Source organism: Rhinatrema bivittatum, chromosome 19 (genome assembly GCF_901001135.1).
Source record: "Rhinatrema bivittatum chromosome 19, aRhiBiv1.1, whole genome shotgun sequence".
In the NCBI taxonomy this organism is placed as follows: Eukaryota; Metazoa; Chordata; class Amphibia; order Gymnophiona; family Rhinatrematidae; genus Rhinatrema; species Rhinatrema bivittatum.
Window position 1 is genome coordinate 8,412,677 of NC_042633.1, and position 12,846 is coordinate 8,425,522.

General features: G+C 42.7%; 1 protein-coding gene across 1 annotated transcript in view; it reads left to right on the forward strand.

Moving 5' to 3' along the window:
* Nucleotides 1-12,555, forward strand: part of LOC115081116 (extracellular calcium-sensing receptor-like) — a 68,384-nt gene extending 55,829 nt beyond the window's left edge. Inside the window, exon 8 of the mRNA XM_029585628.1 lies at nt 11,633-12,555. Coding sequence (XP_029441488.1) covers nt 11,633-12,555 — 923 coding nt within the window. The remainder of the gene's footprint in view (nt 1-11,632) is intronic.
* The last annotated feature ends 291 nt before the right edge of the window (nt 12,556-12,846 follow it).

Consider the following 12,846-nt stretch of genomic DNA (forward strand, 5'->3'; position numbering starts at 1 on the left):
AAATCTGTTTTGTAACATCGGGAACATGACCTGCCAATCAGGAGTAGCTTGGCGTAAAATGAATGCTGAATGATACACTCTGAAATCGGGAAACTTTACACCACCAGTATCCCTAGGTAGTTTAAGTATGGATAGAGCACTCTGTGGAGCCTTATGCGTCCACAAAAATAAAGAGAGCATTCTAATCAAGCCTATATAAAATCTTATATAAAAAAAAAAATTAGTAAGCATATGAAGTAATAAATTAATTTTAGGCACTATGACCATTTTATTTATTTATTTATTTAAAGTCTTTTATATACCGAAGAATAGCAATCTGCCTTCTCTCCGGTTTACAGTATAGCAACTTGATACAGGTAAAGAACTTGATACAGACAACGAACAATTAAACGGGTATCATGTTAACTAGACATAATGGAAATATCGTAGAAAGATTTGAGGGAAACAATTCTAACTATGTATAAATATTGTCTAATCAGGGTATAACGGGTGCTGATGCATAATTCCAAGAAAAGCAGGGTAAAGTCAATGAGTCTCTGGTGTGTATGTTTGATGTATGCTTAGCCAACATCATCAGTGAAAGTCTGTCTGAATATCCATGTTTTGAGTTCTTTTTTGAAGGATTTTATGTCTTTGAGTGAACTTAAGTAGTCAGGTAGGGAGTTCCATGCTTTTGGTCCTGCGATGGAGAAGGCTCTGTTCCTTGTGTTGGAGTGCTTAGCTGATGGTAGAGAAGGTATGGCTAGGAGCAGTTTGCTTGAGGTTCTTGTCGTGCGTTGCGGTTTGTGTGTTTGGAGCATGTTATCGAGGATGGTGTTATCTGATCTGTAAATCGCGTTGTGTAGGATTGTTAGGGTTTTGAACTTTATTCTTTGTTCGACCGGTAGCCAGTGAAGGCTCTTCAGAACAGGGGTTATGTGATCTGACTTTTTTTTGCCGGTTAAAACTCTAGCAGCAGCATTCTGTAACAGTTGGAGTGGTTTTATGGTAGATTTGGGAAGACCAATTAGTAGTAATCGAGGCTGGTAAAGATGAGAGATTGCAGGACAGTTCTGAAATCTTGTTGGTGTAGTAGGGGCTTGAGGTGTTTCAGTATGTGGAGTTTATGGAAGCCGTCTTTTGTTTTCATTGCGATGTTTTTTTTTGAAGTTTAGTTCAGAGTCAATCCAAATTCCGAGGTCCTTTGTATTATTCTTCGGTTGAATGTTAGAGTTGCCAATTTGTAAGGAGGGTAATGGGGTCATTTGGCCTGTGTTTCTATCGAAGAGTATGCATTCTGTTTTGTCCATGTTCAGGCATAGTTTGAGTTGGTTCAGCTTGTTTCTTTTTTTTTTTATTTTATTTTTATTGCATTTCTTAAATTTTTACAAGCAATAATTCTGATACATAGGTAGAAATAAAACAATAAAAATACTTACAAGACAAAAAATAATTCCCTCCAATTGTATCAGTTATGAGGATAATATTAGGAATAACATTAGTGAACTTTGACAAGCTGTAAACTATTGGAGCAATCATAAGGAAATATGTTTAAGGTAAAGTCTCCTTATACTCCCTCATACTTTCCATTTAACCCACATTTTATACAACCCTTAGGAGTGAGTATCAAGGAAAGCACGCAGTTGATCTGGGAAATTGAAGATATATGAATTTCCTTGATATTTCATATAGCACTTACATGGATATCGTAAGGAGAACTGTGCTCCTTTTTCTTGTACTTCCTTCTGCATTGCTATGAAGTTTTTCCTCCTTATCTGTGTTATGCGAGTAACATCTGGAAATATTCTCACTGGGGCACCATAGAAATTTTGTTTTTGTTGTCCGAAATGAAGTTTTAACACCTCATCTCTCTCTACTTGGGATTGAAACTGCACTAAAAGGGTTGCTCTTTTTTCAATTTTAGATTCATATGATTTTTCCAGGAATTCTGTTAAATTAAAGCTCTCCATAGATTTAACATTATCCTTTTCCTTACTCTGTTGTTGTAATAAGTAGTAAGATTTAGACAGTTTAGGAAATGAATTTACCGAATACTTTAAGATATTTTTTAAATAACTATTAAACAAGTCCTCTGGTGTCACCAGATGGACTAAAGGAAAGTTCAGTATTCTTAAATTCAATTTCCTATTCTGGTTCTCTATCATTTCTAACTTCCCTTCGTGTTCTTGAATTGATTTTATTAAATTAACCTGGGTTTTCTTTATTTCTCCCAATTTCTCATCTAGAACAGTAGAATTTTTCTCTAAACATTCTATGTTATTCTGCATACAAACGTTCTTATTTAAAACTTCCTGCACATTCATAGTTAAATTGTTGATCGATTTTTGCAGTTTCATAATCATCAGTCCCAGTTCTTCTAAAGTAAGTTTCTTAGGAGTAATCTCCATTATCTCTGACTTTGCTTTTCCTGATACAATTTCTCCAAGTTGCAAACACTCAGATCCTCCTCCTGGATCCGAGCCTTCCATGCCTTCTCTGGACTTTAGATTTTCATTGTCCTTAGAGACCTCAGTTGGATCCCCAACTTCTCTAGGAAGAACATGTATGGCTTCTGCTGATATTATAGCTTTTTCAGGTTCCTTGAATGGGGGAACCGGTCTCTGCGGGGCACCGGGGGATAGAGATATTTCACTGGCCAAAGTAATATTCTCCTGCTCCTGGCTCATATTACTAGCGGCCCCTCCCGGTGTTCTCTCTGAGGGGGTTTGGAAACAGTCTGGAATAGTAGACTGATGTAACTTCACAGAGGTTGAGGTCATAGAAAGTTCTCTTACTTTTGCCTTCCTCTTAGAATGAGGCATGGCCAAAAATACCTGAAAGAGTTCCAATGCAAGTGCAAAAACCTCTTCACCTAGTGGTAATTACAGTAAAGCTGTTCCCAAATCAAATAAGGAGAAAACAAAGTGTTTTTACTTAGCTTGCCGCCGTTCACTAAGACCGCTTCTTCTCTTTTCAAAAGTTACGTCCGTCGCCGCCCAATGCTGTCCAATCCGGACAAAGCCGGACAAAGCCGAGCGCGCACCTTCACCGCGCGCGGCTTAACCGTCGCGCCGGCGGCGCGCCGGGGTAGACAAGGTTTTGTAGTCTACCCGGCTCCTCCTCCTCAGACGTCACCGATAGCAGCTGATTCCGGAAACCGGCAAAGGAATGGTGTTTCGGGCCCCTCAAGCCAGCTGGACCCGGAGAATGAAGCGGCAATGCGTCTTCGATCGTTGAGGTTATTGGGATAAGGAGCTGAATATCGTCGGCGTACATATAAAATGATATGCCTAGACTTGCGATGAGATGGCAGAGTGGGAGTAAGTATATATTAAAGAGGGTGGCTGAGAGGGCTGACCCTTGTGGTACTCCTGTGTCGAGGGGGAGGGGATCAGAGGAGTTGTTAAATGTGACTTTGAAGAACCTGTCTTTTAGGAAAGAAGTGAACCAGGCAAGGGTTTTGCCAGTAAGGCCTATGTTAGCAAGACTTGATATCAGGCTTTTGTGGTCAACGGTGTCGAAGGCCGCAGAGAGGTCAAGTAGTATCAGTAGGTATCTTAGTTTATTGTCAAATCCTCTTGTTATTTTGTTTGATATAACCCTTCCAATTAAAGGGTTTCTGTGCTGCGATTTTTTCTGAACCCATGTCGTGATGGGTGTAGAATTTTATTGTTTTCTAGGTGTTCATTGAGTTGTAACAGTGCTGCTTTTTCAGTCATCTTTGCTAGTAAGGGAAGGTTAGAGATGGGGCGATAATTATTCAGATCCTCTGGATCAAGGTTCTTTTTTTTCAATATTGGAGTGATAGTTGTGATTTTTAATTTGGTTGGGAGTTCACCTTCTTCAAGTGATTTATTTATGATAGCTGCTAAGGAGGGAGCAATGATGTGTGATATTTCTTTTAACTCGTGGGTTGGTATTAAGTCAAGATCATGGCGAGCAGGGTTTATTTTCCTTAGCATTTTTTCGGTTTCAATGTTTGTAATTGGGTCAAAGTTCGACCATGGTGTAATATTTGGTGTGTCCGGGTGTTCTTCAGTTATCGAAGTATTGTTGAAGGTGTTCGTTATTTTGCTTATTTTATTCTTGAAGAAAATGGCAAGGTCTTGACATATGTTGTTTGTTTCGGAAGAGGGGGAGTTGATATTATTCTCATTTATGAGGTTTCTTACAATGTTGTAGAGGGCATTAGGTTGGTTTGTGGAAGTTCTAATCTTTTGACTATAGTAGTCGCGTTTGGAGTTCAGAATTGTTTTCTTATATGTGGCGAGTTGTGTGCGATATCTTTGTAAGGATACTGGGCATTTGGATTTTTGCCATTCCTTTTCCAGTTTTCGGAGGTTGAATTTCATAGATCTTAGTTGGGGGTTGAACCATGCGTTGGTTTTTGTTCTGTTTTTTTTCAACAGTTTCAATTTCTCGGGGTTTATGTTGTTGGCGGTTTGTTCTGTGATGCGGTACCAAGATTGAGTGGCATTATTTATGTTGGAGAGGTCTAGGTTCGTCAATTGTTTTCCTAATTCCTGTCAGAGTAAGCGGGGTTGGAATATCCAAACGGCCCCACCAAGAAAGAAGTATGTGAAACCATCTATTAGTAAGCTCAGATACCATTGCACATATTTTATCTGCAGCTTTAGCAATAGTTTGAGCAAGTGTAGGATAGAAATACATACCAAGATACTTTAAACCACTAGTAACCCATTGAAAAGTAGAAAAAGTAGAGGCCAAAGAAGTCACATGGATATTAAGAGGCATCATCTCAGATTTGCTCCAGTTAACATGGTATCCAAAAATAAGAGAGAAGGAGGAAATATATCGAATAATGTGAGGTAATACTATCTCAGGTTGAGAAACATATAAAATTAAATCATCAGCATAAGCCGATAATTTATATTCCATGTTATTACAAGTAAGACCTAAAACATATGGGTTTTGTCATAAAGCAAGCAATAAAGGTTCCAATTAAAGGTTGAATAAATAGGGAGAAAGCGGGCAGTCTTGCCTCGTACCTCTGTGCAATATAAACGAGTCAGAAGATGCTCCATCAATTGAAATAGAGTAGGTAGGCAAGTAATAATGAGAGTTAATATAGAAAATGAAAGGAGCACCACAACCAAACCAGCAAAAGACTTCAAACAAAAATTCCTATTCCATATGACCAAACACTTTTTGAGCTCGAAGGATAAGGCCACTAAAGGGGAAGACAAATTATTATAAATTTGAAGTATATCCACAAATAAGTGGGAGTTATCTGTAATAAATTGACCTTTCATAAAACCAGATTGAGTTGGGTGTATAAGCTTATCCAGAACCTGTTCCAGATGGGAGGATAATATTTTAGCTAATATCTTATAATCAGTGTTAAGTAAAGAGATGAGTCGATAATTATCAGGAGATAGTGGATCCCGATTTAGTTTAGGGAAAAAAACACAATTTTAGCTTCATTAAAGCAAGAAGAAGTTGGATCCTGGGTTCACATATATAAAAATAAAGCATACAACTTAGGAACCAAGAGGGAAGAGAATGCCTTATAAAATTTGAGTGAAAAGCCATCGAAACCCAGAGTCTTACCCACTTGTAGAGCAAACAGAGCTTTCATCACTTCAGAGACAGTTAAAGGAGCATTCAAGTGGGCACTCTCTAGAGATGATAAAGTAGGATGAGTCAAATTAGAGAGGAACTTAGTAATTAAAATGGGATCATGCTGTGATTCAGAGGAATACAAATCTTTATAGAAATCATGAAATTGGCATAAAATCTCTTCCCTCTTATGTTCCTTCAGCCCCTGTAAATAAGTAGCCAATAGTCACCCAGACTTGTCATTTTCTGCATAGTAGCAGCAGTTTTGAAGGAAAATGGATTTACCCGCAGAAGCACTTAAAAGTTTATTGTAGCGATATTTGAGTTTATATAAGAAACAAGAACACTGCTATTCCAGGTAGATATATGCAGAGATTCCACGTGGCTGATCTGAGCTTCTAAATCAAGTAATTCACTAGACCTGATTTGTTTAAGGTGCTCAGAATAACTGATAATCATACCCCTACAAGTGGCCTTAAAAGCTTCCAAACCAATGGGTAAGGGAGACTGAGGGATCTCATTAATAGCAAGAAAATCAGAAATGGTGGTCGATATTTGAGAAATAAAAGATGAATCCTCCCACAAACCGCATTAACACACCAGCTAGGGGTATCAGTTAATGGAAGGTTCCAGTGAAGGGAGAGAGAAAGCAAAGCATGATCTGAGAGCAAGATGGGAAAGGTTTTTGTCATATAAGCCAAATTTAAAAGATTTTTAGAAATTAAAAATAATCAATACAAGAGTAGGATTAATGAGGAAATGAAAAAAAGTGAAATCCTTATCAGTGGAATGTAAGAGTCGCCAAAGATCCACCAAACCATGGGGGTCATTTTCTAATGGTCATGCCGCGAAAAGTCCCTTTTCGAGTGTGATAGCTTGATAGGGGCGGAGTCGGGACCGGAAGAGGAGGAGTCGGGGCGGCATCGGGGTGGACACGGCGGTAACTTCGCTGGAGGCGATAAGGTAAGACCCGTTATCACCGCCACTAGCGCGCCCAAAAGCACCACCTTTCACGGTGGCGTTATTGGGTGCGAAAGCCAACAGCGATAACGCTGCAGTGGTGCTATCGCTGCCGGCTTTCGCAGACCCGCCCCCCATTACCGCGGGATTCACAAACCTGTGCGATATTAGAAAATCCAGGCCCATGTGTGTTCATAAGTAAGTGAATAAATGTAAAGGAAGAGGAACATCTACCAGGACAAGAGGATTATCGGTCCATAACCAATAGGGATGTGAATCGTGTCCTCGATCGTCTTAACGATCGATTTCGGCTGGGAGGGGGAGGGAATCGTATTGTTGCCGTTTGGGGGGGTAAAATATCGTGAAAAATCGTGAAAAATCGTTAAAAAATCGAAAAATCGAAAAATCGAAAAACCGGCACATTAAAACCCCCTAAAACCCACCCCCGACCCTTTAAATTAAATCCCCCACCCCCAAATAACTTAAATAACCTGCGGGTCCAGCGGCGGTCCGGAACGGCAGCAGTCCGGAACGGGCTCCTGCTCCTGCATCTTGTCGTCTTCGGCCAGCGCCATTTTCCAAAATGGCGCCGAAAAATGGCGGCGGCCATAGACGAAAAAGATTGGACGGCAGGAGGTCCTTCCGGACCCCCGCTGGACTTTTGGCAAGTCTCGTGGGGGTCAGGAGGCCCCCCACAAGCTGGCCAAAAGTTCCTCGAGGTCCAGCGGGGGTCAGGGAGCGATTTCCCGCCGCGAATCGTTTTCGTACGGAAAATGGCGCCGGCAGGAGATCGACTGCAGGAGGTCGTTCAGCGAGGCGCCGGAACCCTCGCTGAACGACCTCCTGCAGTCGATCTCCTGCCGGCGCCATTTTCCGTACGAAAACGATTCGTGGCGGGAAATCGCTCCCTGACCCCCGCTGGACCTCCAGGAACTTTTGGCCAGCTTGTGGGGGGCCTCCTGACCCCCACGAGACTTGCCAAAAGTCCAGCGGGGGTCCGGAAGGACCTCCTGCCGTCCAATCTTTTTCGTCTATGGCCGCCGCCATTTTTCGGCGCCATTTTGGAAAATGGCGCCGGCCGAAGACGACAAGATGCAGGAGCAGGAGCCCATTCCGGACCGCTGCCGTTCCGGACCGCCGCTGGACCCGCAGGTTATTTAAGTTATTTGGGGGGGGTTCGGGAGGGTGGGGGATTTAATTTAAAGGGTCGGGGGTGGGTTTTAGGGGGTTTTAGTGTGCCGGCTCACGATTCTAACGATTTATAACGATAAATCGTTAGAATCTGTATTGTATTGTGTTCCATAACGGTTTAAGACGATATTAAAATTATCGGACGATAATTTTAATCGTCCTAAAACGATTCACATCCCTAATAACCAAATCACTGCTCAGCAGAACTGGTACATCAGCATATTTATATAAGAGAGCAGAGACAACATGAAAAAAGCTGAAGCATCCAAATTAGAGACATATATATTAAATAACTAAACCATGGTATTCAAGATTTTAACCATTGCAGCCATCCATCTACTCTCTAGATCTGCCTCTTGATGAAGAATGGTGAGGGGGAGTGACTTGTGAACTAGGATGGTGACCCCATTACATTTACCAACTGCAGGGTCAAATAAAACCTGGCCAACCCAACCCGTTCAAAGTTTAAGGGATTCTTTGGAGGTCAAGTGTGTTTCCTGTAAATATACAATATCTGGATGAACGGGATGTATATGAGTGAGAATCTTTTTCCACTTAATACAGAGATTTAGGCCATTCACATTTAAAGAAAAAATGTTAAGATCAGTAGCCATCATAAGTGTATCAATGAGAGAAAAGAACCATCATAGGCAGAATAACATAAATAACCTTGGAGTATTTCTGAAGGTGGCAGAGATAATAACAAACATTAGAAAGCAGTAACATGTCATCTGAAGCAAGGAGAAACAAATAAAAACACACCACAAAAAATAGCAAAGCAAAGGCAGAGTAAAAAAGAGCCACACCACACCCACATATGGCGATAAGTGAAGGAGTCTGTGAGACAAGGAGTAGGCGCTCCCTAAACTCCAGAAAACAATAAGCGTGGTATTGAAAGCGGAGATATCAGTAGTATGATGAAAAAAAAAACAGTAAAAGTATTGTAAGGAGAATGTCTAGTAGGCAATAGAACTGGAGAATTAAGAATGTTATAGACAGCTGCCAAAAAGGTAGATCACAGTCAACAAAGCTGGAAAATGATGAACGTGAAGGAATCCATCCAGAAGGAAAAATAAGAAGTCCAGCCCGACAAAAAAGGCATCGAGATGAGAAAAAGAAAAAAGGAAAACAGTATATTCAAGCCACCATGGCTGAAGAAGCAGGCAAAGAGGCCAAATAAGAATGCAGGTCATCTGGCGAATCATAGACTTTGGTAGAATTATTATGTTTGACCCTCATCCTGGCCAGCATCCCAAAGTTGAGGCCACAGCGCCAAGAAAGTTCTCTGTGCCATCGTTTTGGCCAAATCCGGCACAAAAGAAAAAGCTTCAATGACAAAAAATGAATTGACTGGCGCAATTTTGCAGCTTGTAAAATAGCCAAGGTGTGTTGGTAGTGCAGTAGTTTCAGGATCATCGGATGAGGAAATGGCGCGTTAGGTGTGGAGTGAGATGGAAGCCAATGTGCCAGTTCTATCTCCAGTGGCAGGCCACATGAGATCTCCTGGCAACATGCGCCGAATTGTGCGCACCAATGCGTACATACTTTCTAAACATCACTTCACCAGGTTCCAGTATCACATGCATCAGAGCATCCAATGGCAGCTCCCAGCTGCACGGTGAACATCTGCCGCTGAGGTTTCTGGGAAGGTGGCTGGATTCTAACAAATAAATCACAAAATTTCTTTAATTAAAATATTATGCATACAAATAAATCTATATATTCATAAATCATAATCAGAAAACTATAAACATAAAGTTCAAGGCAAGCATGAACAATACATAATAACAATAATTAAATAATTACATATATCCAACACAACCTACCCACCCACAACCCACCACACTTAGGGGCGGATTTTCAAACACTACGTGCGCGGGTACTTTTGTTCGCGCCACCGGCGCAAACAAAAGTAGACCAGATTTTATAAGATAAGCGCGTAGCCGCGCGTATCTTATAAAATCCGGGGTCGGCGCGGGCAAGGGGGTGCACATTTGAACAACCTGCGTGCGCTGAGCCCAGTGCGGCCTACCTGTTCCCTCCGAGGCCGCTCCGATTTCGAAGCGACCTTGGAGGGAACTTTTCTTCGCCCTCCCCCCACCTTCCCCTCCCTTCCCCTACCTAACCCACCCCCCCGCCCTATCTAAACCTCCCCCTTACCTTTGTCGGCAAAGTTACGCCTGCTGAAAGCAGGCGTAACTTTGCGCACGTCGCCGGCAGCCCCGCTCTGTCCTCCGGTCACGGGGGCGTGGTCCGGAAGCCTTGACCACGCCCCCGGGCCGGCGCCACGCTCCCGGGCCCGCCCCCGAAATGCGGCGGCACGCCCCCGAAACACCGCGTCGTTTCGGGAATGCCCCCGGACACGCCCCCTCCCTCCCTGTTTCGAAAGCCCCGGGACTTACGCGCGTCCCGGGGCTTTACGCGTGCTGGCGGCCTATGCAAAATAGGCGCGCCGGCGCGCGCAGGGGTTTTAAAATCCGCCCCTTATTATAATACCAATACAACCCAAACAGACATAAATACAAAAAAAACTCAGTAACATATAACAAAGGAAATATTACATAAAATAAATACAAAAAAATACAAACCCACCCAGTAAAAACCTATTTATTTATTTGTAGTTTTTTATACACCAATAACCGTTTTCACATCGTATCGGTTTACAGGGAACATAGAGACAGAAAGGCAAATGCACGGCAGAACGAGTACATGGAACACAAAAGAATAAAATAAAATAAACTTAAATTACATAGTAATCAATAACATGGACGAGCTGGAAAACAGGAAAAATGAAAAACGGGAAACCGGTTAAATAAGGTAGCATGGAGAGAAGGGTATTGGCATATGGGATGCATTACATAAAATTGGGAGGGAGGAGAAACAAAAGGGAAGGGAGACTCGACTAACTACTGTTTGGAAGTCAGAGGTTAGTGGAGGAATAGTTCTATATCCTGTGGAGGCGAAGAGGAAACAAATCAATCTTGCTCTTGCAGTACATAATAGACATGTGATTCGGCCAAACCTTTTGGTTCGGCCTTCGTCATCGGCTCGCCACAGGAAATTTCGTTTTCCTGCGGTTCGGGACCATTTTTTTCGGCTGCCCCAAATTTCAGGGTTAGTGCGCACTAATCCCGAAAAACAAATTTTCCCGAAATTTCGGGAAAATCCGCTTCGATTTTCGGGGTGGCCGAACCAGGACAAATGCACATCCCTAGTACATAAACACAGAATTGTTCAGTAGGAAATATACATTTAAAAGCCTCAATAGTTAATGTTCTTTCACAGCTCTTCAATGGCTTAGGGGCTACACTATCATTCCTGTCTCCAGGATTAGATACTCTGCCTGTATCTAACGACTCAGCCCTTTTCTGGCTCCAGGTTTATAACTCTGGAAGAAAATCCACAAGAGAAAGAAAACACAAGCAGAATGTGCAGGCCGCACTGGCTCTGAGGCATACTCCCATCTCTGATTGGTTCCAGACAGGTCAGCAGGGATCCTAAAGGCTAAGCACTCTCAGCCTGACCATTAACCCTGTAGAGGCAGGTCTGCATTAAACCTGGCATAGTAACTGATTTTTGCAACTAAACTACAGTACCTGAGCTTTAGGATGGCATTGCAAGCACCACAGTAGCAGTTCATTAATCTCAAATCCAAAAAATACCCTCCCATTACATAATCTCACGGAATCAGGTATCTGATCATATTGTGAGTCACTGGTTAGGGGTTAAAGTCCTGGTAGAAAGTAATTGGAGCCCAGCAATTTACTATCCCCCTCATACTTAAAACTCAACAAGTTCTGGCAAAACGGAGTTGGCAAAGGATAATGCCTCTGTAAAGATGAATCATGTTTACTTTCTCTTTTTATTTCTGTAATGATTTTCCCTGATCTAAGCCACACATGGAATCTCTTTTTTCCTACAGATGCCACAGATTGCATGAAATGCCCTGATGACCAATGGCCCACCAAGAGAAATGACGGATGCCAGGAGAAGTCCATTGAGTTTCTGTCCTACCAAGAACCCCTGGGCGTGACGCTGGCTGTTACCTCAGTGCTAGGAGCCCTGGTGCCAGCCGCTATACTTGCAGTTTTCATCTGGAAACACCACACTCCACTTGTGAAAGCGAATAATCGTGAACTGAGCTACCTCCTGCTATTGGCCCTTATCCTGTGTTTCGGCTGCTCATTAGTTTTCATTGGCCACCCCACAAACCCAGTCTGCATGGTGCGTCAGATTGCATTTGGTGTTGTATTCGCCATCTGCATCTCCTGCTTGTTGGCCAAGACCATCATAGTGACCATAGCCTTCAAGGCCACCAAGCCAAACAGCAATCTAAGGTCATGGGTAGGACCACAACTGCCCAGCACCTTGGTATTAGCCTGCAGCCTGGTCCAAGTCCTCATCTGTGTCACTTGGTTGATCGTGGCTCCCCCGTTTTCCCAAATGAGCATGAAATCTCAGATGGGGAAGATAATCTTTGAATGCAACGAAGGGTCATTGCTTGCATTCTGGTGCATGCTGGGATACATGGGGCTTTTGGCTTCTATCAGCTTCATTGTAGCTTTTTTAGCTAGAAAGTTGCCTGACAGCTTTAATGAGGCTAAGTTCATCACCTTCAGCATGCTTATATTCATTGCTGTCTGGCTCTCTTTCATCCCTGCTTACCTAAGCACAAGAGGGAAGTTCACGGTGGCTGTGGAAATATTTGCAATTTTGTCCTCAAGTGCTGGGTTGTTGGGTTGTATATTCTTCCCCAAATGTTATGTCATTCTAATCAGACCAGAGATGAACACCAAGGAATTCCTAATGGGGAAAACCACAGGGAACCTGAAAAATGCAAAGTAATTTATTGTACCCCCTTCGATTCTACCAGTACTGCTAATACTTATCACTTCTATAGTGCTAATTAGAGATGTGAATCAGAACCGGAATCGGTTTGGTTCCGGTTCCATGCCCTTACCATGTGACAGGGGCCGGCCAATGGCATGGCTACTCTGTCACATGGTAAGGGCAAAGGGCCATTGGCGCCATTTTTATTAGTGGCAGCCGACGGCCCGAGAGCGGGAGATCGCTCCTGGGGCCCACTGGACCACCAGGTCATGATAAATCGGTGGAATTTCTATTGTATCACACTCT